The following is a 27,363-nucleotide window of genomic DNA, read 5'->3' as shown; positions in this document are numbered from 1 at the left end:
TTTTCCGCATATTTTCTTGAAATCTACAAACAGCTTAACAAATTACATGTCAACAGCAAGTCCCACGGTTTACAATGATAAATACTAAAAGTGCAGCATGTTACTTCTGTGAAAATATAACATAGTAGGAATTTATATGCATGTAAAATAACAGTGTTTTAACTTGATTTTCTGTTTAGATGCCCCTTAAAACAAAAATAAAATGATATGAATATTCAGCGTAAGGGAGACATGTTACCAAGGTTATACAGGAATATCATGAGTTGATCATTTTTATCTTTAAGGGCATGCTTCCGATATAAAGAATATGTTTAGTAGTGTGAGGGAGAGAGAAACTACAAAAGAATATCAATTGGTTAACATTTATGAACTGAAGGGTATTTGTTGAAAGAGAAATTAGAGTTGTATCCATGCCTATGATGGATTAACATTTTGCTCGCATAGTGTTTCCAAGATAATAACAATAATGTATGGGTAAATGGGAAACAACTAACGAACATGCGATTGTTTAAGTTGAGCTTGTTTGATTTATAATGTCAAAAATATTAAACAATGCCGTCATCGTCTTGCCGTTCTCTAATGCTATTATATCATCGGTCAAGGTAATAACATGTATTAAATCTAATCTAAAACTCGTGTAATATCATGTAGAATTACTTTATAGTACCAAACTTTTGATTTTCTGTTTGTCTTTATACTAAATGATGTTCTTCATTTTTTTCATTTTTTTTGTTTCCCGTGTAATACTGTAATGAAGTAATAATTAAGAAAAAAAAATAAAATTCATTTCTTATTTTTGTTTTGCGTAGCTTTGGATTTTCTGACAAAGATAAGTTTGAAACCCCGCGTCACAAGGCTGTTGGACGATATGGTAATGGTTTCAAGTCTGGTTCAATGCGACTTGGTAAAGACGCCATAGTGTTTACCCGTCGTTTGGATACTATGAGTGTTGGCCTACTGTCACAGACCTTTCTCAAAAACACCAATGCAGAGGTTATTCTTGTGCCCATCATTACATGGAACCTACCGGAGAGTATCCTTTTTAGAGCTTCGTACGATTAATCAAGTATAGAAATTATTTGCGTATATTAAAGGAGATTATTGGAAAATGTGTACGTGCATTGTTTATTTTCTGTTAAAGCATGGTAAATAACCAGCGAAATGTGGCGTTTTATTATAAGGTTAACAGTACTGCACGTTTCTTATAAACATGACCTGCAACATTGTATTAAAACATCAGACTCCATAGAGTTGTGATCAACAGGTTATGTCGATCTCTACATGAGGACATCGACCTGATGAAGTTCACAATGGGCCATCAGACATTACTGACTCTGATTTTATTGTCCAAGTCAGGCTACCATTGTTACAAAGTGTGTCCGTTGAAGCTGGTACAAATCCTTTACATACTGCAGAGACCAAACATCCTGATCCAAGTATGGCCGCAAGCCTAGCAGCCATCCTACAACATTCAATATTCAAAAATGAAGACGATTTATTGAAAGAATTGGCTGCTATCGAAAAGACGGGGACAACAATTATGATATACAACTTGAAATCAAGGTAAATATAAATCACGTTATGATATCATAGCTGTATAGGGCTAATAAATAAAGTTTACATCCCAACAAAGCGATTTTTGTTAGACGCGAATTACTTCTAGACATTAATACACGAAACATGAGAGTAGTGGACTGTTCGGAACAGTAAGTCTTTTTTAAAAGATTAATCCATTCAGCTAAATTGATACGAGAGGAGACCGAAATACTCAGAGAAACCCTTGGATCCGATCATAAAGTATTCGTTCGGTCCGAAGATAAAACTGTATAGAGTAGCCTAATCATCCAATCACATCTTATACAAATTAGGCTGGTTTGACCCCTGGAGCCAGTGGGGTTGGGCTCCAAAAGGGGACCTTTGCTAAAATTTCAAAAGTTTAATGTTAAACATAAATGGGGGACTGTAGCTATTGTGACCCATGGGACCCAAGTGGCGGGACACCAAATGGGGAACTTTGCAGTAATTTTGCTTTAAAACCCTACTCCTCCTAGACCTTCGAGTGTGTTTCTACCAAATTTGGTGCGAGACGTCATTGAGACATTGGGAGAGGGTAATCGTATTTCATATAATTGAGGCAGGTTTGGCCCCTCGGGACAGAGGACAGGGTACCAAAAGGGGAACTTTGCTGAAATTTTGCTGTAATTTATAAGGGAGGCATCGTATTGCCAGTCAATGAAGACGACAAAGCACAGTATGGCATCAACAGTCCTGGTCCGGCAATCTCCTTGTATATTTTTCGATCAATCTCAAAAGATGTATTTTGTACGGTATTGTACGGATATCTTTATTTTTCTATTTCCTGAAACTTGGTAGTCTGTATGAATATGACATCAAGCTGTGTTGAATGATTTGAAGACTTTTGATCACTGTTTTTTCCTTAAACAGAAAATCCAACATTGGCTTTGTAGTGAAAAGTTAAGGTGATTCAATTGTCATCTTAATATGATTGTATATAACACTATATGACATTCGATCGACGGGCGTATATTGTTCCTCCCAGTGGTACTCTTGATTCTTGAGAAAGGGCATGGTTTCTTCGTTCGCACTGTCTTTTTTGTATGCATTATTTTTGAGGCCAAGGGCTTTAGCTATGGATACTTCTAGGTTTGACAATTTGGGTCCTGAGCTCGTCAGCTAAATTCCCGAACGTGATTCCGTCATTTATGCTTTATGTAACATTTCGTTTCAAGGTCTGATGGTTTGTTGGAGTTGGATTTTGAAAGCGACCCGTTCGATATTCGAGATCCAGAGACACATTTGAAAGAAGAAGCCGCGACTGTTGCTTTACACCAGAAATCTCGGCATATGGTGTCACTCAAGGTTTGTCCATTATTCTGTCCATGAGTTTTCTGGACGCGGTTAGGTAATTTCTGTAGTAGTAGTACGACACGTTCCATGTAGAATTGCTGAAATGAAAACATAATAAACTATAGAAGATGTGTTCTACAATGTTCAGCGTTGAATTATCGTGGTCAATCATCGGCCAAAAGACATAAGCAAGCAAGTTGTCTGCCTGTCCATTTATTGCTACGGTGATTAAGTGTTCCTTAAAAAGTTCCAATGAAGGGATATTTTTACCTTTTTCAGGAATATTGCAAAATATTATACCTGAAGCCAAAGCTGAGGATATGGATACGTGGCAAGAATGTGAAGACACTGCTTATCCGAAAATACCTTACGAGATCGCATGAAGAGAAATACAAGCCGACGACAATCGTATCCTTTCGAATGCATTCATATAATTTCTGGTAACGCTAATAACTCAAAGCGTTTAGAAAGTTTATACTGACAGTGATAAAGCTGTTCCTGCAGATCATAACACTGCTCCCGACAATCATAAAGCTGTTCCTGCAGATCATAACACTGCTCCCGACAACCATAAAGCTGTTCCCGGCAATGATAAGGTTTTTCCCGCCAATCATAAAGCTGTTCCCGGTAATGATAAGGTTTTTCCCGCCAATCATAAAGCTGTTCCCGGCAATGATAAGGTTTTTCCCGCCAATCATAAAGCTGTTCCCGGCAATGATAAGGTTTTTCCCGCCAATCATAAAGCTGTTCCCGGCAATGATAAGGTTGTTCCCGCCAATCATAAAGCTGTTCCCGGCAATGATAAGGTTTTTCCCGCCAATCATAAAGCTGTTCCCGGCAATGATAAGGTTGTTCCCGCCAATCATAAAGCTGTTCCCGGCAATGATAAGGTTGTTCCCGCCAATCATAACACTGCTCCCGACAATAATATAAAGCTGGTTCCGGCAATGATAACACTGTTGCCGCAAGTGATAGCATTGTAACCGCCAGTGGTTATACTGCTCCCGACAATAGTATTACTACTCCCGACAATAAAATTACTACTCCCGACAATAAAAATACTACTTCCGACAATAGTATTACTACTCACGAAAATAAAAATACTACTCCCGACAATAATACTACTCCCGACAATAATATAAAGCTGGTCCCGCCATTGATAATACTCTTGACAGTCATAAAGCTGACCCGGCAATAATAAAGCTAGTCCCGGCAATAATAAAGCTGGTCCCGGCAATAATAAAGCTGGTCCTGGCAATAATAAAGCTGGTCCCGGCAATAATAAAGCTGGCCCCACAAATCATAAAGCTAGTGCCGGCAATAATAAAGCTTGCCCCGGCAATAATAAAGCTGGCCCCGGCAATAATAAAGCTGGTCCCGGCAATAATAAAGCTGGTCCCGTCAATAATAAAGCTGGCCTCGGCAATAATAAAGCTGGCCCCGGCAATAATAAAGCTGGTCCCAGCAATAATAAAGCTGGCCCCGGCAATAATAAAGCTGGTCCCGGCAATAATAAAGCTGGCCCCGGCAATAATAAAGCTGGCCCCGGCAATAATAAAGCTGGTCCCGGCAATAATAAAGCTGGCCCCGGCAATAATAAAGCTGGCCCCGGCAATAATAAAGCTGGTCCCGGCAATAATAAAGCTGGTCCTGGCAATAATAAAGCTGGCCTCGGCAATAATAAAGCTAGTCCCGGCAATAATAAAGCTGGCCATGCAAAATAATAAAGCTGGTCCTGGCAATAATAAAGCTAGTCCCGGCAATAATAAAGCTGGCCATGCAAAATAATAAAGCTGGTCCTGGCAATAATAAAGCTAGTCCCGGCAATAATAAAGCTGGCCCCGGCAATAATAAAGCTAGTCCCGGCAATAATAAAGCTGGCCATGATACTACTCCCGATAATCATGATATTACTCCCGATAACCATGATACTACTCCCGATAATCATAATACTACTCCCGACAATGTTAGCACTGTTGTTGTCAGTGTTAAATCCTTCCAATGATGAAGCCAATAAAGAGTTGATATTCTTTTTTGCTATTCAGAAATTGGCTTACCTACGCCAGACAAAAATAGTTAATCATATGTACAACGTAGTGGGACAAATTGACTTGCCTATAAAATGAAAATAATTTCCCTAAAGAGTAATACATTTTTACTGACAGATTTCCTTAGTTCCACAAAGCCACGTGCCATTAAGATAACATTTGGGTTTGCTGCTAAACGTCTTGACGATTATGGATTAATGTTGTACCATACCAACCGCCTGATAACAGCATACCAGAAAATAGGATGCCAGACTAAGGTACAGTGCAAAATAAACACCGACATTAAAGGCTGATCTACGATTACGTATTCTGTTAACTCTTTAGCGTGTGGAACTAGAAAAAAAAATCTGAAAATAGTATTTTTCGAAAAAAAATCTGTTAAGAATTTTTTGTAATCATTATGAACAACGTACTATAGAATAGATGTCGTTATCTTAGAACACTGAAAAATACAAGTTGTCAGGTAGAATGGAAAAAAAAACCCCACAAAAGTGATATCTTCTATACAATGTACATGTAAACATTTTCTTTACATACCATTAGGAAAGCTGTCACATGGGGAAAGACGGTTAAATAGAAAATTAACAATCGCTTAAACACACGATGCATCCTATTCTTTATCCATTCATAAAAAAAAAAAAAAAAAAAACATGCGTATACGTATAGATCTACTGAAGCGGTCTATCGTAATGTTATTTTTTGAGACTCGTAAAGAATCGAGCATCTACTAAGGTTAACTGTTAGCGGAAATCTTTGATTACAGACTTGTTCGGTTAGTTAATTATTTGAAAAGTATTACAACAGTATTACAATACTATATCAACACCTTCATCTAATTGTTCCCTAAAACGTGGGGAAATATAACAACCCGTTAACTATACTGGGTGTAGGTAGATAGAGGTTTGATCGTCCTTTCGCATTCGGTTTTGGAAGGTTTTTTTTAAAGCCTACAACAAAGCAGTAGGTCCTAAACAGCAAACAGCAAAACGGATTTTCTGTAAACAATTATCACCAGTTAAATGGAACGCACTACAGACATAGCCATAGACATTGACAATGCAAGCCATACCTGTATTTGAAATTACAAAATATGAAATGTTGTACAATTTAGTTACATGAAATAACAATGCACTCTATTGATTTTTTGTATTAATCATTACTGCTATGGAACTTTATTAGATTTAGGAAATTCACATTGTTTTTAAAATATATTTTATATGAAAGACTATATATTTCTAATTATAATATATACTCATATCAGTTTACCCTGTATTTAACCGCTTATGTTTTTCTAACCTTATATAGAATATGTGACGTGTTCCTTTGTAATCGGACACTCACCTGTGGCACAATATTACAATGAATGAAGGAATAATACAATAATACACTTCCATTTGCTTTCATGTGATTATGTTGCATTATATGCGTTTTTATCAATGATAGATATACACGGGCATAATATATTTGTTATCATTGTCATTATTTTACAGTCCGATATCGGACAGGGTGTGATTGCGGTGGCGGAGGCTAACCATCTTAGACTCAAACACACCAAACAGGAGTTTGAGGAGGATGCAGCCTACAGGTTTAACGTTTCTATTACAATTGTATTTCTGAAGAAACAGTTACCATACTGTACTTTTGTTTTATTTGTTTTAGGAATATACCTGAACGCGGTGCTGATGATATCAACTGTGTACAAGCCCGCTGTCCGAGTTCGGAATATAATGTTGTCGATAACCTCTATCAAAAAATGTTCATACAATAAAATAACGGAAGTCCATGTCTACGATTCGGACATTATCTGAAACAATTTAGATAAAAGACGTTTTCGGGAACGGAAATGAATACAATCGTCATTTCTCAATTATTTTTAACGGGACTGTGCTGTATTCGACAAGCAACCGCACAGTTAAATCTAGCAACACAATTTACCTGACAAGTATAGCATGGAAATTTCCCCCGGAAAAAAAGAATGCTGCTATAAATTGTTACATTGGCATTTAGTTATGATATATAATATTTTAATTCTTGTGTTACAGCTGTTCAGTGCATTGTGGAACACTGAAATGTTTAGTGTACACTTAATGTTAAGCACATTAGATAAATGTATATCATCATTTTACTTCAAATTCAGAAAGATACAGTAAAGCATGTACACACAAATCATTTTGAAAGAATGTCTCTAATATGTACGGTCTCTATCGGCAGTTTTTAGATTAAATCGCATTTTGTCTATGGTCCGTCGTTCGAGCGGGCGTCCGCAACCGGCTCTTGTTACCGCTATTTCTGAATATAAATTACTGTAAGGATCATCCTTAAATTTTAATGATATGCTCCTCATGTAAACTTATCGGGAACAAAATAGCCGACAGGCGGCCTTTTGGAATCTTGCCGGGTTTGCTGTCGCTATTTCCCAGAAAGCACTTTAAGGACACTTTTATTTTATAAGAAATATTAAACTTTGATTATGACCGGAGACATAATGGCCATCTGGCGGCTTTTTGATTTTTGACGGGTTAAAGTTTGTAACTGCTATTTATCAGAAAGGACCCTGCTTGCGCTTAATGCATTTTAAGACTGATTTGAAAACAAGATGACCGATCGACAGCTATTTTGAACTTAAACAGGTTGAAGATTGTTACTGTTCTGTATGGGTCTTCCTTGAATTGAATTAAAATATTGATTCTGCATGGTCTGAACTTTTCAGTATTGAGTTTTGAGACTGATATGAAAATTAGATGGTCAACAGGCGACCATTTGGAATTTTGACTTATTCACATGTAGGTTTTCCTTAGTCCCCAGTTTACTATATTCCATTTAGAGATTGATCGGAAAATAAGATGTTTAACAGGCGGTTGTTTTTAATTATGTAAAGTTAAAGTTTTTATCACTATTTATCAAAAAGTTCTTCATGGATATTTCTTGAATTTCATTTAGATTTCTTTCGTATTCCTTGAAGTTTGCTAGCCCTGTTTCGCGGAGAGTTCTTTATGAATGTTTCTCAAATATGATATATAGGTTGTTTTCAAATGATTAGAGCAAGAAGAGAAAAGAAGAGAAAAGATAAGTCTATCAGAGATCCAGTAATAATCCTATGTTGGTAGGCGCCAAGATCCTGTGAAATCTTTTTTTATGTCCTATGATATCATAAATGATATTGTTTGTGAATTATTTTTCAGTACCTTATTACAAAATATTTCCAAGAAGCTGAAAGAATATTGGAACATTAAAACGGAGACTACTGACGACATGTAAGTAATTTTGACATAAATGAACAAATGACGAAGTAATAAATACATTAGACATGAAAAAAATGTAATGAAACAATACATGAGATTAGTTTTGTTACGTCCGAAGATGATGAGGAAATAAGCTATTGTCAAGAAATGGAATTGGAAGCGAAGTTTTGAACATTCAAATGCCATGTACTGAACAGCAAATATTTTTAAAACAGAAATGAATTTTAGTAATTTCCTCATATTTATGTTACCTTGTAATGGCCTTTGGACGTAAACAGAAAGGAATTTTAGTCATTTCCACATATGTATGTTACATTGTAATGCCCTTTGGACACTTCACTGTTAAGAATTCTTTGTAGAATGACTGACGCTTCAATATGTCAAACAAGGTGCCTACCCTTGGTGATACTGCCAAACAGCAAAGGGATTATCAATACGGAAAAATGCGTTTGCATGCGACAATCAAAACGCAAAAAAAACGATGAGAGGCTCGCGGGCGGTTTAAATATGGTACACGTATACAATAAAAAATACCTGTCGCTAAAAGAGCACGCAATGACTGTTATGACTGTTCACGAATCTCATTTGATCCCAGGTGCAAATGACTGCACGAATCTCATGTTATCCCTGTGCAATTTAAAATTGAGTGCTTGAGTATCCACACTAAACTGTCTCTTATAATCAAACTATTTAAAAAATTTATCTAAGGAGCTGCATCACATATTGTACTATAAAGGGTTGCTCGTGATGGTGTTGTAGGGTCGAGGAACAGGATTCTGATGATGCATTCTTCAATTGGATTCAGTGTGATAACTGCAATAAATGGCGGAAAATGATCAGAGCAGTACAAGTGAAAGATTCCGAGAAATGGTATTGTCGCTTAAATGAAGACCCTCAGCACAAGTAAGTTATGAGAGTATTTTTCTATTTCAAGTGAAATATCAATGATAAGACCATTGAATTCGTTCAAATAGCGCAAAATATGTTATGTGTGAAGTTCGGTAACTGTGGCGTCAACTTTCTTTATACAATTCTCAGTCGCTGCGAAATTGGGGAAGAAGATGAGACTGAAGAAAACGACAAGGAGGAATCGCGAAAGTACAAGGAATCGTAAGTATTTTTGCTATTTTAAACTACTTTGTATTATGCATTAACAAAATAAATCTTCTATATTGTTGAATAGTCTGAATTCTGTTAGGATGTAACGCACAAATATTTTCATTTATTTGTTATTAAGCATCCTTGTTATGATGTTCATTTGATAACCACGGTATTTCTTTGGTGATACAGTGTAAGGTATCGGTATGTTTGCTGTATTCAAAGAAATAACACATCTTTGTTTAATTTATATTGAGTGTAACCATGCGAGGTCATCCAAAGTTATCAGTTGCACAATACTGAAACTTAATTGCCTTCATTATAGGAATTGGTCATAAGTAAAGATGAATTAAATAACAAATATTGAAAACCCTGTATTATGTGTTATTGCTGACAGTGACTCCACCGAAGTCTCAACTGTGAAGTCCTAACAGTAGAATCAATCAGTAACCTTCAGCTGTCTTATTTCTGAACTTCCTTTTTTTTTCAGGAAGAACAAACTTCGACTGAAACTGGCGGTAATTATTTTTTGTATTAGTGTTTATTTGATAAAGTCAAGATCCTGTACCCGGACGTTCAACTTGAATATGCTACCTCGTCATCTAGTTAGCAATCAGATAGAATCATTTGAAATACTGAAACCCCCTTGATTACAACAATTTACACACAAGATTGCATTAACAAATACATATACGCAGGTACTTGTCATCATTTTAAGACCCAAGGGCCAAAAAATCGTTGGGTTGCAGAAATCATGAAACAGTCCAGGAAAGCGTACAACAACCGGGGAAAACCCTTGAATTAGAAGTACAGGAACGAAATAAAGATATTTCTTCAGAAAAACATCGTCCATTTTAATTGATATTACTATATTATATGCAATGCAAAAGCACATGAAACTTAATATAACCTCAAATATTTCAAGAAAAATAGAATTTCGTTTGTTAATTAAAATTCGTACGTAATTATTATCGCTACGAAAAAATCGAAGGAAACTCCGTTCGCATTCATGTGAACTTGAACTGACCCAATAGCTGCACTAGCGCACCTGGTAAATGTCAGGCAAAGATGTCGGCGAAAAAAAACCCCACAAGGCCATGGTCGAAGCAGGCAATGGAGGACCAAACTATGATTGACAATTACCGTCGTTGACAAAGCTCTCTCTCTGTCATACACCTCTCCAACTTTTCGTTTAAATATCAATGATAAATAAAAATAATTTAACTGAAATGCCGCAGAAGAAAAATCAACCCGTACAAGGGATATGTCTTGAAACCGAATGCCTTTTATATTATTCTCGTGTGTACACGTGAACATTTAAGTAAAGGAGAAATCACAATATCCGGAACACCTCGATGCCTTCCGTTCAGAAGCACACTTCAGTATAAACTGTCTAGCTAGCAATTTAAGGTCAGAGCTTTGGCCTCTGGTATATCATCGATGCATAATAAATTAGCTTCGATTTTTATTCGACTGATAACTATCGTCAATATCTCAATAACAATAATATCAGTGAAATACATAGTTGTAATGTATTCTTATTCCTTTATTTATTCAACCCTAGATTGTTTTCCCTGAAACATGAACATAATTATTACACATGCATATTTAAGATCCTGTGACTTATTGTCTAGATTACTGCGTTATGAATAAACATCTTATTTCGGTTTGTTCCGAGTGTAAAAAAGCTGTTTCCTGTTTACAGACCTTAAGACAACAAAGTCGACAGTCATTCACAGACAACAATACAGGAAATCAAGTAACTGAAGAAAGAATTCACCCACCAGAGAGCGTACCAGAATCAGAAGAGCAAGTATGTTAATAGATTTATTATGCAAGCATTTCTACATTCAGTCGTGTCATATAGCAAATATTTATTTGTGAAAAAAGGTAATCAGGTGTATATAACATTGTTACATATTAATAATTGATTCATTTAAAACATTGCAAATTGCATGTTTCAACAAACAATTTACGATGTACACAAGACGAATATACACGCACACCCTCACTCTCACCCCTCCCCCCCCCCCCCCCCCCATACACTTATGCATTTATATTGGCGATAGGGTGCCGTAGATCGTGAGTTCAAGGACCGGTCAGGGCACGAATAAAAATTGTGTGCTATGTTATATATCTATTTATTAGCAAAATGCATCATATATACTATGAAGAAATATTTATGATAATAGGTACAATTCGTATCCATGTAAATACATTGCGATCCAGGTATTCATATCAACTAATAGACGACTTCCACAATGATCATGTTAGGGATCATGTCAGGCCGACCATCACTACTCCATTGAAACGTACTTTTTAAGCTATGGGTTTTTCTGGCTAGGCGATTGGGTGCCGTAGATCGTGAGTTCGAGGCCCGGTCAGGACACAAGTCAAAAAGTTGTCTTCCTTCGTCATTTGTGTATATAAAAGACTCCATCCCCATTTTGGCAGACGTGAAACAAACGTCCCTAATTCACTAATTCACACGTTCCGCATCCATACGCACGAGCTTCCCAGACGCTCCATATATGCACTAGCCCCCATCACAGATAGACCTGTCTTATAACCTCAGTGAATACAATTACAACTACGTGCCGGTGAAGACAAATAATTCCTGCTATAACTACATTTCCCAAACACATTTTTTCCCACCTTGCAAATCCATTGATATTACAGACTTGTAATAACACCAACACCCGACAACGTAAGAGAGTATATTGGAATCAGACTGTCTGTTTGTCAGTCTGCGTACAGAACATCTTGTCTAGTTAAGTCTTCCTAAACTTGTGAGTTGATGTCAATGAAAATATTATAACAGCAAGCTTACGTTGTGCATCTGCCTGTTTTTCATTCGGATCATTTTAACAGGTGCCCTGTAGCTTTGCCTTTATAATTATGCCTCATGTCCCTAAGGTATGCTTTGGAAGAGTGGAATCTAATCTCTTCAGCTCTGACCTTTTTTTCTTGCTAATCCTCCTTTTAATCACTTTTGTTTTTACAATGGTATACCAAACTCGTCAACAAGATGTCAATGTAATCATTTTATGTTTGAGAAACTTCTTGTTTTTTTTTTATTCCGGGTGTCGTCGATGCACCTTTCCGTGACACCTGGTCTTATGAAATTGTACTTTGTTCAAGAGTTTCCATGCAAATCTATATTTTTTTTTATTCAAATCGCCTTTCGTCCGTGGTCAGTGCTCCGTCCGTCCGTTAACAATTCTTGTTACCGCTATTTCTGAGAAAGTACAGACGTGATCTGTCTCAAATTTCATATGTAGTTTCTCCTAGGTGCCTAGTTATGCATATTGCATTTTGGGACCAATCGGAAAACAATATGGCCAACTGGCAGCCATCTTGGATTTTTGGCAATTGAAGTTTGTTACCGCTATTTCTGAGAATGTACTGAAGAGATCTTTTTCAAATTTCATATGTAGGTTCCCCTCGGTGCCTCGTTATGCAGCTTGTATTTTGAGACCAATTGGAAAACAACATGGCCGACAAACAGCCCTCTTGGATTTTGATAGTTGAAGTTTGTTACCGCTATTTCTGAGAAAGTACAGACGTGATCTGTCTCAAATTTCATATGTAGTTTCTCCTAGGTGCCTAGTTATGCATATTGCATTTTGAGACCAATTGGAAAACAACATGGCCAACAGGCAGCCATCTTGGATTTTGACAATTGAAGTTTGTTACCGCTATTTCTGAGAATGTACTGAAGAGATCTTTTTCAAATTTCATATGTAGGTTCCCCTCGGTGCCTCGTTATGCAGCTTGTATTTTGAGACCAATTGAAAAACAACATGGCCGACAGACAGCCCTCTTGGATTTTGACAATTGGAAGTTTGTTATCGCTATTTCTCGGAAAGTACTGAAGGGATCTTCTCAAATTTGATTTGTAGGTTGGCCTTGGTGCCTAGTTATGCATATTACATTTTGGGACCAATCGGAAAACAACATGGCCGACAGGCAGCCATCTTGGATTTTGATAGTTGAAGTTTGTTACCGCTATTTCTGAGAATGTACAGAAGGGATCTTTCTCAAATATCATATGTAGGTTCCCCTTGGTGCCTCGTTATGCATATTGCATTTTGAGACCAATCGGAAAACAACATGGCCGACAAACAGCCATCTTGGATTTTGATAGTTGAAGTTTGTTTTCGCTATTTCTTAGATAGTACTGAAAGGGATCTTTCTCAAATTTCATATGTAGGTTCCCCTTGGTCCCTGGTATTGCATTTTGGGACCAATCCGAAAACAACATGGCCGACAGACAGCCAATATCGCTAAATCTTAAATTGTATATAAAGGTTCCCCTTGTTTGAATAGTACTAGATGGCTGTTTCTGAATTGACACAGATTAGTAAGACTTAGAGGAAGAGAAAAGTAGAGAAAAGATCAATCTGACATGGAACCTATGAAGATCATGCAATGGTGGGCGCTAGGATCCCTCTGGGATCTCTTGTTGTTAATATTTTTAATAATTTCTGTTAATATGTCTGTATTCTCTGTTGTTTTTTTCCTAGTGTTTGCTTCTGTTCCTTTGCGTATGGGCTTTAACCACATATATGCTATTTGAATCATAGGGGAAGAAAAAAATCCTTGCTAGTTGAAAGCAGGTTAGAAGGAAAGTGGCTTCGGTAGAATCCGTTTGTTCCTAGTATGTATACCTATTTTTTTCCGTTTTCAGACTTTAATAGAACCAATTCGACAATCCGTCGGAAATCAAGCACACGAAGAAAATATACACTCGCCTACGAACAAACTTGAATCAGACAGACAGGTAAGAAAATTTATTTCGGATCGGCTCAAGTGCATGTTTAGTTCGTCCTGCATTAATTCATGTAATTCGAAAGCTTATTAAAATGGATATACCACATTCCTTTGCCATGGTAAATAGAACGAAGGTCTATGATTGTTTAAAAGTTATTCATTGATAGATATGAAAATTGAAACAAACTCGATGTTCACATTCATATGGATTACAGTCTTACGGAAAACAAGACATACATTATTAACGATTAGCCTTTAACATGAATATATAATCAAGTGCTACCTTAACGTCAATGTGAATTATCTAATATATATAATTCAACAATTTAATACAATGTGTTCAAGTGGGCGATCCCGTTGCAGATATTGAAACAACTTTGGCAGCTTTCCCATTCAACAAATAGAGAATTCCCTGTTTTTATTAATTCAACCACAACTTCAAACTATGATTTGAGTGTGATTTGTGAATCTCGTGACAACAATTAATATTGCTGATGAAGAATATTCATTAAAATACTCTAATAATAATGTATATTTAATCAGGAACGCCCTGCTAATAGATTTAACAGGTATCACATCGAGCAAACTAAGCTTGCAAGTGAAACAGACATGTACGCTAATTTTGTTTACATATATCACAGCACCATTGATAACAAACTTCAACTGTCAAAATACATGATGGTCGCCTGTCGCCATCTGACCTACATATACAATTTGACAGTAATCGATCAAGTGTTTTTTCTAGAAATAGCGCAAACAATAATAGTGATCTAAAAATAGCATTAGCTACACCGTGCTTGAACTGACCATTGCTGGTATTTATAAATTGTACCGGGAGAAATGCTGGGTCAATATACATGTAGTATGGTTTTGATATTGCGTTGTTTAATGCCGTATCAACAGCCATGGGCATTTAATGACAGCAGGTACAAAAACAGGTGAAAAAATCAAACCAATTTTTTAACATACAACTAAAATACGCGATCAATTACAGCAAAACTTACGGTCCGTATACTATGTGTTCTTTTGCATCATTTTTATTTTCTTGATTGATGTCATGGTTATCAAAACAAAAACGTTTTTACAAATCATTATTCCATAAATAGACTATGACTGGTCAAAATTTAATCATTGAAAGTATCCATGTTACTCCGATGTTTAATTTCCATACGGTTTGCAAAGAAAACGCGTGACCATTACTTAATGCCCGTAACAGATCTCGATTATTTTATATTCAGTTGATAGAATCAATAGAATTCTAGGTCCTAATACCACATTTAGCTGTATTATCGTTTATCATTCTCATTAAGCTAACTTTGTTCCAAACTGTTTCCTCACCCTAATTGCCCCCACCAGGATCTGGAGGCACTATAGATTTACATTGTGTCCTTCCGTCCTTCCGCACATTATCTTGTTAAGGGTCTATCTCCTACATTTTATACTTGGGGCAGGGGTTCGCCTAGTTGAGACGGTATGTCATGTGTCAAAATTATGTCATTCTATCCTACATTTTGACCTGTGACCTCATCAAAGAAAAACAAATGTCCGAGCTATATCACATACTGACACGGACCTTTCTGTATCCCTCAATCACACCCATTAGATCATTTAAAACTCACCTGACATCCCATTTTTGCCCGGAATGGCTCTATTTACTGAATAAGCAGATATTGGATGCAGCGCGGTTGGTGCAAACTTCTATCCTCAGAGATTCATGACTGACGCAAGACGTTTCTAATAAGCTGCATCATACCGATGCAATACATGAATGATAATTTTATCAGCTTCCCTTTTCCCCTTTTATTATTGTTTGTTTAATAGTCATACTAACAATACTTAAAAATAATGCAATGAAACTTTCAAAGTTTTCTCTTTGATTCGTAGAAAGTTTAGCAATGGTTTTATTCTATATAGCATACTGATGGACGGCTCTGCGGCCAGGATTGTGTGTCGATTCCCTGTTTAACTCTGTGTTTTATACAAAATCGTCTGTAAAATTATGTAGAAGACGACACAGATGAGCAGCCCTGAGCTGGTCCAGAATAGTTCATACAATGAGATATAATTACAACCGTTATGATATGATGACATTATCATTACATGGTAGGATATCTCTGGCAATTTGTACTGACGTGTACGCCTGTAGCCTTATGATATACATCCTTTTAGAGCCTATAATTGTGATAATCTTTAATACAATTAATTATACTTGATCCTTATTATTCAATGTATTTCTTGTTTAATTAGTCAATATTTATGTTATATGCATGTATATACTAATTGTTTATGACTGATGTGAAGGATTTTGTCTGTAGCCTTATTCTCTTTGTAGCTTAGATCTGAACAATAATTCTGAAACGAAATAACATTATTCACAGATGCCAGGAACAGAAAATCAGCCACATTTGAGGAATATTACCAGAAAACGGAATGCCAATAAGAACGTCAGAGTATCACCACAAGTAAAGGTATTACTCTTCATGAGTGAAAATGTTAACGGAGTCAGTCTCTCCCCTTATCTACAATAAGGTTTTACTCAAGATGTAAGTAATGTAAAAACAATTATATAACAATTACCTCCTTTGCAATTTGAATAAGATATTTGGTTGTGATAGTTTAATTCAAGCAATAACAAGCCCATTAGTCGTAACGTAAAAATCTGATGTAACAATAGTTGTCACCTGGCATGGAAGTTATGATATTACCATAGGGAGATCTATAGTCGACGTTAAAGAAATGTAGCAACTGTTAATTTGTCAACATAATGGCAACTACATTTACATTCTATACAGCGGCAAATTGTCTAAAGCCATAACACTGTCTTATCGTCTACCTAATATCAGATTCAAGATTGAAAAGTATTTGGATCTAGCATGTCTGGGTCTGAAAAAGAATCCGATTTCAACTGATTTATAAAAACAAATGTCCTAACCCTTAACCTCGTGGATGTGGCTCAGGATCACAATGTTTATATCATTAGACTGTAATCTGATGCATATTATTCCAATATAGCGTGACCTCTGTTTTCCAATTTGTTTTTGCTTTCATACAAGGTTTTTCATAATAAAAATCTTCTCAGTAATAAAGGTGATAACAGAAGCCTTGCAAAGTCCTAAAACATCACGTTTTACTATGGACGATGTGCTGACTATGCTGATAGAATATACTCGAACTTATAAGCAGGGCACTAAAGACTCAGCATCAGCGGCTTACCTCTATTTTTGTAGCCAGAAGGGAGAGTTTACAGCAAAGCTGTATGACGAGCGTAATGATATCCCAGTTGATTCCGTATTCAAACATGTTCCCATTATCATAACATCATAATATTGTATTTCCTTTACGAACTCCGACGTGTCCGGTCCCTGTAGATATGTAAATGTGCAGGAATGAGCAATGAAAAATACCTCAAAGCCAACACCCTGCGAACTCGCTAATCTCCACTTTCCCACTAATCTCTCCTTCACAATGTCTTCGCTCCTCGACGACAACCACATCCAATTTATTTAGCTGCAAGGAAGCGTTCACTCAGAGTGGTCAACGGTACCATAAATGTAACAGGAATGAGTAAGGAAACACACAGTGCCAGTGCCCGGCTTCGAGCAAGAGATCTCTATATATCAACACAAACATTCTACAACTAGGCTAAAGGGAAATCCCCACTAGCCTGAGCAATAAAGTGAAACATACTCTCCATTTTTTTTTACGGATATACCTATTGGCTTCGACATTATGATCTCATGGAAATAATCTCTTTGCTTGTGCGAGTCAGTTCATTTTCAATGCTTGTTTCTACCACAATAGGTGGGTGATATTCAACTCCCAACGCATGGAATAATCTTTACAACTGTTGAATAAGATCCTGTTTATACCTCACGCTGAAATTTTTTTAATGCGTCTTGATTGGTTGACACGATGACCTACTTTTAATCACGCGGTTCCATGTAATTTGATTGGCTAACACTTGAAGGCCGCTTCACGATGTCCGTGTTAATATATTGCTACTTCTTAATATAAATTTTGAATGCAATTTAGCATTGTATACCAACATGTGAAAAAGCGGTACTGTCTGTAGTATATTTCAAACATTTATGTTTATTCGTAGGATATGATGGACTTGTCCCCAGTAGCAACTTCTTTTGCAAGGTAAGTTGTCTCTTTAAAGTAAACACAGTCATTCGTGTCTTCTGCTCTACTCATGCTGTTTTTCTGTAATAATGAATAGACTAAATTGCAGAAAATAATTTCGTTATTTTAGTCATAATTTTACTGAGATTTTTTTACCTTCCGAATATCAACAATTGACGAGGTTAGCAATATTATTTATATCCAATGAAAGATATAAATTATAAATCAATTAACATTTACATCACTTCATTCTTTTATCAGTTCTGATCAGGAAGCAAGCACCAGCGAAATAGACCCGCCGCCGAAACGACAAAGGACCTCTTCAAAGAGCAAGCTTTTTGGGGAGCCACAAAAGAAAAACATTATGCCTCTTGATGCAGGAACACAGACCATCGAAGTGATCCGAATGTGTAATAGAGAATGTATGACGAACGGCGAAGAACTGTATAGGAGGATAGAGAACGAGAAGAAGAGAGCAGTGTTCGCCGAAAGAAAGTTGGAGACATATGTAACCCAAAATGCATCAGCTGATGCTAATTTGAAGGAGGCAAAAAAGCAGATGGAAGAGGCGACCAAAATGATGGAGGATTACAGAAAAATGAACGCGTCTAAAACAAAAGTAGATGAAGAATTACATAGGAAAATGCAGAATGAGGTGAGGAGAGCAGATGACGCCGAAAGAAAGCTAAAGGAGGTAGCTCTAAATGCTAGAAAACTTGATCTTGCTGATAGAAAGGCAAAGGACGCTGATAAAAAAATGGAAGAAGCTGACAAAATGATGTTAGAGGTGAACAGAAAAATGAGAGAAGCTGATGGAAAACTGGAAGAGGCTAATAAAAAAGAACAAGAGTCATTGAAAAACGTAGAACATAAAGAAAGAAAGAAAGTGCTTGCTATCAACAAATTTCAGGAGGAATTGGCAAGAGCAAATCGTCTAGAAAGACGGTTAGGAGAATTTAGAAGGAATGTATATACGTTCATGCAAAGAAATACCAACGGTGATATTGGTACAGAGGATGACGTGGAACACCTATTAACTGCAATTATTCATGATGATCAACCACACTGATTTGTCTACTTATTATTTCATGGAATGAGGATTAACATTTATATACATGTAACTGATACCAGGATAACATAAATATTGCATAGAAATTTGTAAATATTCCTCATTGGATCGTAACATGCAATGCGATATTTGGATTTTAATCGTTATGTCTAGGGGCCTTATATTCTCGGAACAGTTGAGGCTCTCTCTCCACTATACCTGCATATGTGATGTAGCTCTATAGTGTTGACATCAGTTCCGCACAATCAACCGGGGACAAAAAAGACGATACCGCAACAGGTTAGAGGCATCCCTAAGGTCTGTCTATCATGGGTTAACGATAAGACTCGTTGTATTGGTCAAATTCAAAAGATTGTCTGTTAGCTATTTTAGTCATTTAACCAAAAAAAAAAAGAATGTCAATTTTGTACAACGGTATATGAAATCGAGATTGATAATCAAAATGATAATTACTGACATTAATCTAAAATTCAAGTTGATTGCCTACTGTTCCTTCTTTCACTCTCAAAATTTTGTATGCAAACTGTAAATCTAACCTTAAAGGTAAAAGAAACTCCGCTCACAAGGTTTAGAGAAATAATCAACTTTAAATTTGAAAATCCAAACCGGCTTTTTTCAGCACCAGAAGTAAACGTGCATAACAAAGAGCAAGATGGCATTAAAAGAATTGAAAAAAAATTGCAGCAGACTGACCACGAAGTTTATCAGAAACTGTCGATTCAGTTATATGATTTCGCTCTTTTTATAGCCCGAACCTGCATCTTTTGTATCTTTTCACGGCAACAGTTTTAAATACGTTTCGTACATACTTTTTAGCGGAACTGCAAAAGTGAAATGGATTTTGAATAGAGTACAATTTATTCTAACATTGAGATTTATATTTATCACCTAAATTCCGGGTGCTTGGTTTGCTTATGTATTGTCTAACGTCCTATCAACAGCTATTAGTTGTGAAATACATGCTTGTGGTGAGTGTGTGCGTGCACCGGGAACACCCTATATGTGGGGTTTCCTTAGTCGGCCACTTTGCTTATTGAATTTTAAAACCATTTTAAGAACAAATAGGCGGTCATAGTTTGAGACAGATTTGCAAATCAGAAGTAAATATCGCAAAAAGATATAGGAATTTTCGCTTTTTTTAGTCAGTCAATTGAATGAGAACCTCACATTGAGACGACATCGCCAAAAAGCACCGTGGCATTTAAACACGTTACCACATCTTCAGTAACATCAACACTTGTTTAACGATGATGTACAGGGTCCCTCTGCCGTGTCATATAAAGTCTGAGCTCCCGGTACGTAATTCGGCCAAAGAGAGTACGAGGATATGGAACATGTCTGTTGATGTTAATGTTAATGATTGTTGAATTTTGTTGATACTTTCAATTGTTATTTTTGTAATTCTATCTTCTCTTGTAATCAATTGTTTGATATGTATAGACCTTTCTAATCAAGAGTAACGATTATACTGTATCCGACTTGGGGACCAGTCAATAGAAATAGTGAATCTTGTGTAGCATCCGAAGTTCAATACTTTCCATTGGCAGCTATTAATGTACTAATCAAGATTATGTTATGTAACAATTAATTTGATCATTTAAATGTCCAATTAAAATCATCATATACATGTATATCCATATTTGCATGAACCATTTCTTAATTTTTTAGTTATATTTTATTTAATATGACCGTACATTTTGAATCTGTAGAATTAGTGTATGAAAGTATATATGAAAATTCCTTAGACAATGTCTACAGAAAATTGAAATCCCATAGCCGAAGTTATTTTTCCATAGACCCATTTTGTAAACATCTTGTTGAAAGTAGCATAACTGTCATGCAAACACTTGCATCATCAAGTAAATTATCATATGGGTAAAACAAACTCTATTGTAAGCTCTGATTTCATATGATCATTTGTTAGAAAATGCATGAATTGTAATGTATGTCAGGACTCAAACTTTTCATAGCCAATGGGGCAAACACTTTGAAATTTTACATAGACCTTCCAGGTTTTCAATAGCCTCTTGCCATTGGACCACCTTCACTTTCGAACACTGTAGAATTTGCATGCATTATTTCACTCAATAAAACAGTAGCACAGTTTAGTCGCTCTGTTCCCAGTCCAATAAAAAAACTTCCACTGCGAACTTTATAGCATTGTGAATAGTACAGGACACAAACGGTGACCAGACAATAGAAACAGTGAATCTTGTGTAGCATCCAAGTTCAATAATTTCCAATGGCAACTATTAATGTACTAATCAAGTTTATGTTATGTAACAATTAATTTGATCATTTAAATGTCCAATTAAAATCATATATATCCATATTTGCATGAACCATTTTTTAAATTTTTTAGTTATATTTTATCGCACAGTTTAGTCGCTCTGTTCCCAGTCCATTAAAAAAAATCTTCCATTGCGAGCTTTATAGCATTGTGAATAGTACAGGACACAAACGGTGACCAGACAATAGAAACAGTGAATCTTGTGTAGCATCCAAGTTCAATAATTTTCAATGGCAACTATTACTGTGCTAATCAATATTATGTTATGTAACAGTTAATTTGATCATTTAAATGTCCAATTAAAATCATATATATATCCATATTTGCATGAACCATTTTTTAATTTTTTAGTTATATTTTATTTTATATGACCGTACATTTTGTATCTATAATTTGCATGCATTATTTCACTCAGTAAAACAGTAGCACAGTTTAGTCGCTCTGTTCCCAGTCCATTAAAAAAAATCTTCCATTGCGAGCTTGATAGCATTGTGAATAGCACAGGACACAAACGGTGTTCGCAACTTCAAATTGAAAGCTGTATAAAACAGTCAACTAGAGACCCTGTATCAAAAACCGTTCAGTTTTCTTGAGTAGACGCGATTGAGATGAATTACCTCCATTTCTTCTATGTGCGGACTACCCCTCCATCACAAAGTCCTATTTTACGCGATCTTTGCCCCCCACCCCCAATTTGGTCCAAATCCATCAAGTCCCTGTAGGACTAGTAACGATTACAAAAGTATGTTGACAGATGACGGACGGAGTACCGTGGCACAAGCTCAACAGCGGGTGAGCTAAAATTGGATTTAACCGAATTAGATTATTTTGTCCATCCAGGACATGTCAGTGATAACTTTCCTAAAGCGTTGATGAAATACAAAATACGTGAAAGGAAATGTTAAAATTTAGATAGTAAGTGCAATAATCCCATTTAAATGATCTATATTTTAAACATATTGATGTTCATCATAATGATGACTGTTAAGTGCAAGTCATGAAAACATCCAGTCTCATATCAAGTCTGAGCTCCCGGTACGTAATTCGGTCAAAGAGAGTACGAGAATATGGAACCTGTCTGTCGATGTTAATGATTGTAGAATTCTGTTGATACTTTCAATTGTTATTTTTGTAATTCTATCTTCTCTTATTATCAATTTGTTTGATATTTAGACCTTTCTAATCAACAGTAACAATTATACTGTATCCGACTTGGGGACCAGTCAATAGAAACAGTGAATCTTGTGTAGCATCCAAGTTCAATAATTTCCAATGGCAACTATTAATGTACTAATCAAGTTTATGTTATGTAACAATTAATTTGATCATTTAAATGTCCAATTAAAATCATATATATCCATATTTGCATGAACCATTTTTTAAATTTTTTAGTTATATTTTATCTTATATGACCGTACATTTTGTATCTAGAATTTGCATGCATTATTTCACTCAATAAAACAGTAGCACAGTTTAGTCGCTCTGTTCCCAGTCCATTAAAAAAAATCTTCCATTGCGAGCTTTATAGCATTGTGAATAGTACAGGACACAAACGGTGACCAGACAATAGAAACAGTGAATCTTGTGTAGCATCCAAGTTCAATAATTTTTAATGGCAACTATTACTGTGCTAATCAATATTATGTTATGTAACAGTTAATTTGATCATTTAAATGTCCAATTACAATCATATATATATCCATATTTGCATGAACCATTTGTTAATTTTTTAGTTAGATTTTATTTTATATGACCGTACATTTTGTATCTAGAATTTGCATGCATTATTTCACTCAATAAAACAGTAGCACAGTTTAGTCGCTCTGTTCCCAGTCCATTAAAAAAAATCTTCCATTGCGAGCTTGATAGCATTGTGAATAGCACAGGACACAAACGGTGTCCGCAACTTCAAATTGAAAGCTGTATAAAACAGTCAACTAGAGACCCTGTATCAAAAACTGTTCAGTTTTCTTGAGTAGACGCGATTGAGATGAATTACCTCCATTTCTTCTATGTGCGGACTACCCCTCCATCACAAAGTCCTATTTTACGCGATCTTTGCCCCCCACCCCCAATTTGGTCCAAATCCATCAAGTCCCTGTAGGACTAGTAACGATTACAAAAGTATGTTGACAGATGACGGACGGAGTACCGTGGCACAAGCTCAACAGCGGGTGAGCTAAAATTGGATTTAACCGAATTAGATTATTTTGTCCATCCAGGACATGTCAGTGATAACTTTCCTAAAGCGTTGATGAAATACAAAATACGTGCAAGGAAATGTTAAAATTTAGATAGTAAGTGCAATAATCCCATTTAAATGATCTATATTTTAAACATATTGATGTTCATCATAATGATGACTGTTAAGTGCAAGTCATGAAAACATCCAGTCTCATATCAAGTCTGAGCTCCCGGTACGTAATTCGGTCAAAGAGAGTACGAGAATATGGAACCTGTCTGTCGATGTTAATGATTGTAGAGTTCTGTTGATACTTTCAATTGTTATTTTTGTAATTCTATCTTCTCTTGTTATCAATTTGTTTGATATTTAGACCTTTCTAATCAACAGTAACAATTATACTGTATCCGACTTGGGGACCAGTCAATAGAAATAGTGAATCTTGTGTAGCATCCAAGTTCAATAATTTCCAATGGCAACTATTAATGTACTAATCAAGTTTATGTTATGTAACAATTAATTTGATCATTTAAATGTCCAATTAAAATCATATATAGCCATATTTGCATGAACCATTTTTTTTAATAATTTTTTAGTTATATTTTATTTTATATGACCGTACATTTTGTATCTAGAATTTGCATGCATTATTTCACTCAATAAAACAGTAGCACAGTTAAGTCGTTTGCGCTTTTTTGTAGGCGTTCGTGTTTTTCATTTCTTTCCGTCTCTTCTGTTCCCAGTCCAATAAAAAATCTTCCACGGCGAACTAGAAAAAAGAAAAGCTGTATAAAAGAGGGCCTGTATCGCTCACCTGGTTTCATGAGATATGAAACAAGAATGATGCTTCGGTATATTTGTCGCTGGTATTGCTATGTCAATATATATCATAAGCATTTTATATGGGCACATGTACATTGGTTTTATTTTAATGCTAAAAATGCCAAAAAGTGCATTAATCCATGAAATGAAATTGACTTTTGGCGCGACCCCATAGGGATGTCAGAGAAGATCTTGTTAAGACTTATTGACCCCTTTTGACCCTGCCCTCTGCCCCCTGGGGGTCAGCTCCTTCCTTTATACAATTTTGAATCCCTACCCCTATAGGATACTACAAGTCAAACCATTGATAAGTTTCTGAGAATAATTTGTTTAAATCAATTTAGCCAAATAGACCCCTCTTGGCCCCACCCTTCAGCCCCCTGGGTCAACCCAAACATTTGTACAATTTTGAATCCCCACCCCATAACCATGCTACTGTACAAATGTGAGCAATATCCATTGCTTAGTTTAAGAGCAGAAGTCGTTTATATCAATATAGCCAAATAGACCACATTTGGCCCCACCCCTCAGGCCCCATCATTTGTACAATTTTGAATCCTCACTCCATAGTGATGCTACCAGGCAAATATGAGCAATATCCATTGCTCGGTTTCAGAAAAGAAGTTGTTTATATCAATATAGCCAAATTGACCCCTTTTGGCCCTGCCCCTCAGGCCCAGCCCCAACAATTTTGAATCCTCACCCCATAGTGATGCTACCAGGCAAATATGAGCGATATCCATTGCTCGGTTTCAGAGAAAAAGTCGTTTATATCAATATGGCTAAATTGACCATATTCGGCCCCGCCCCTCAGGCCCCTGGAGGAACAGCCCCATCATTTGTACAATTTTGAATCCTCACCCCATAGTGATGCTACCAGGCAAATATGAGCGATATCCATTGCTTGGTTTCAGAAGAGAAGTCGTTTATATCAATATAGACCAATTTACCCGTTTTGGCCCCGCCCCTCAGGCCCCTGGGGGGCCAGCCCCATCATTTGTACAATTTTGAATCCTCACCCCATAGTGATGCTACCAGGCAAATATGAGCGATATCCATTGCTCGGTTTCAGTGAAGAAGTCGTTTATATCAATATAGCAAAATTGACCCCTTCTGGCCCTGCCCCTTAGGCCCCTGGGGGGGGGGGGGGGGGGCAGTCCCATCATTTGTACAATTTTGAGTCCCCCACCCATAGGGATGCTTCTGACCAAATTTGATCAAATTCTGATCAGCGGTTATGAAGAAGTCAATTGTTGACGGACCGACGCACGGACGCCACGGTATGGCACAAGCTCACGTTGGTCCTTTGGACCAGGTGAGCTAAAAACTGTTCAGTTTTCTAGAGTAGACGCGATTGAGATAAATTATCTCCATTTCTTCTATGTGCAGACTACCAACCCCATTACTGAAGTCTCCCAAAGATGCAAATGTGGTCTCAATGGGAGTGAAACCCATGCAGTTGAATTTGCAGTATCAAAACAAAAGGCACTTGGGGCCTGTATTACTCACCTAGTTGGATTTGACCAAATGTCAAAACAATGTTCATGTTCAATTTGTTTAATAGCTTTATTTGTCGATCTCGAAGAATGCTATTTATGGTTACAGCGTGGGGATATCACCTGCTTTAAAGAAATAACCCAGAAACAAAGTCCAGACTTTCTCGGAGGTGAAAAGACCCCATGGTTACCATTCATGCAAAATGTTTTCCCCCCTTTCCCCAAAGGGTGCTTCCGAATGAGTAGGATTCATAACCATTTATAACTTTATGACTAGTAGATTTAAAGGAATTACTTCTATTGACCCTATTGGGCTCCACCCCTTTGGGGTCAGAATCATCATTTATGCTAACACCTCCCCTTCCCCCAAAGATCTTCTTGACCAAATTGGTTAAAATCCATTAAGTATTTTATGACTAGTAGTAGTGATTTAAAGCAAATGTTGAAGGACTCTGTCCAGGTGAGCTAAAAATGCAATTTTCATAGAACTCGAACAATATCTAAATATCGACCAATCAGAAGCTTCCATGTGGTTACTATGTCTGCCAAACCCATACGGTTGAATTTGCAGTCCCCTAATACCATTATAAACTAACTTTCATCTGTATTTGACAATACCTTAATTTTGACCAATCAGAAGTCTCAAAGCTATTACTATGGCAACTGAAACCATGCAGTTGAATTCAGTCCCCTAATACCGCTAATTAGCTACCCCTAATAAACCATTTTCATTGAAAAGCAACCATATGTAAATTTGGCCAATCAGAAGCAAGTCAATCGCAGCTTTTTTCTTACAAGTGCAATCAATGATTGTGAAAGCTCACCTGCTGTAGCAATGACACTATTCAATCATTTTTTATGTATGTATAAGCATGTCATTTTGAAATTGTATGTCACATAATATCGCTCCTAGACCTCTAATGGATGTATAAACCAAATAAGAAGGGTGTGGACTTATTTAGAAGGGCATGAGATGTATACTTTTGGACTTACAAACTTTCCAAAAACTGACCCCAAAAACTTTAAAAGTGGGTTTTGGTGCCAAAAAAGTTAAGTCCACAAAATGGTAAAATGCGAAAAAATCAATTTTTTTTCTGCATAATTTTGCCATAACATCCCTCCTAGACCTCTAATGAATGTATAAACCAACTAAGAAGGGCATGAGGTCTATACTTTTGGACATACAAGCTTTCCAAAAACTTACGATGGGACGCGGACGCCGGGATAACAGCATTAGCTCTTGGTAACTCGTAACCGGTGAGCTAAAATGTAAAACTGGGTTGTCGAAATGAACCGAACAGTGCTCAGCTTACAGAATTTATCAAAATTGGACTTCATCTAAATTTCTAC

At 36.5% G+C, this 27,363-nt stretch overlaps 1 protein-coding gene across 4 annotated transcripts in view; it reads left to right on the top strand.

The window, feature by feature from the left end:
• The window catches only part of LOC117328061 (MORC family CW-type zinc finger protein 3-like), a 37,450-nt gene extending 16,121 nt beyond the window's left edge, over positions 1 to 21,329 (top strand). For 2 of the 4 annotated variants that reach the window (XM_033885396.1, XM_033885397.1), the window contains exons 5-19: positions 810 to 1,033; positions 1,416 to 1,563; positions 2,751 to 2,880; positions 3,148 to 3,276; positions 5,054 to 5,173; positions 6,407 to 6,501; positions 8,099 to 8,170; positions 8,918 to 9,061; positions 9,197 to 9,268; positions 9,747 to 9,774; positions 10,962 to 11,069; positions 13,947 to 14,039; positions 16,408 to 16,497; positions 18,132 to 18,172; positions 18,416 to 21,329. In XM_033885396.1, coding sequence (XP_033741287.1) covers positions 810 to 1,033; positions 1,416 to 1,563; positions 2,751 to 2,880; positions 3,148 to 3,276; positions 5,054 to 5,173; positions 6,407 to 6,501; positions 8,099 to 8,170; positions 8,918 to 9,061; positions 9,197 to 9,268; positions 9,747 to 9,774; positions 10,962 to 11,069; positions 13,947 to 14,039; positions 16,408 to 16,497; positions 18,132 to 18,172; positions 18,416 to 19,223 — 2,302 coding nt within the window. In that variant the 3' untranslated portion in view covers positions 19,224 to 21,329. The remainder of the gene's footprint in view (positions 1 to 809; positions 1,034 to 1,415; positions 1,564 to 2,750; positions 2,881 to 3,147; positions 3,277 to 5,053; positions 5,174 to 6,406; positions 6,502 to 8,098; positions 8,171 to 8,917; positions 9,062 to 9,196; positions 9,269 to 9,746; positions 9,775 to 10,961; positions 11,070 to 13,946; positions 14,040 to 16,407; positions 16,498 to 18,131; positions 18,173 to 18,415) is intronic. The other 2 variants (XM_033885398.1, XM_033885399.1) reach the window with 2 other exon arrangements.
• The last annotated feature ends 6,034 nt before the right edge of the window (positions 21,330 to 27,363 follow it).

The sequence above is a fragment of the Pecten maximus genome, chromosome 5, assembly GCF_902652985.1.
Source record: "Pecten maximus chromosome 5, xPecMax1.1, whole genome shotgun sequence".
NCBI classification, from domain to species: domain Eukaryota; kingdom Metazoa; phylum Mollusca; class Bivalvia; order Pectinida; family Pectinidae; genus Pecten; species Pecten maximus.
Note: the sequence above shows the minus strand (reverse complement) of the source record. Positions and strands in the feature narration are given on the sequence as shown.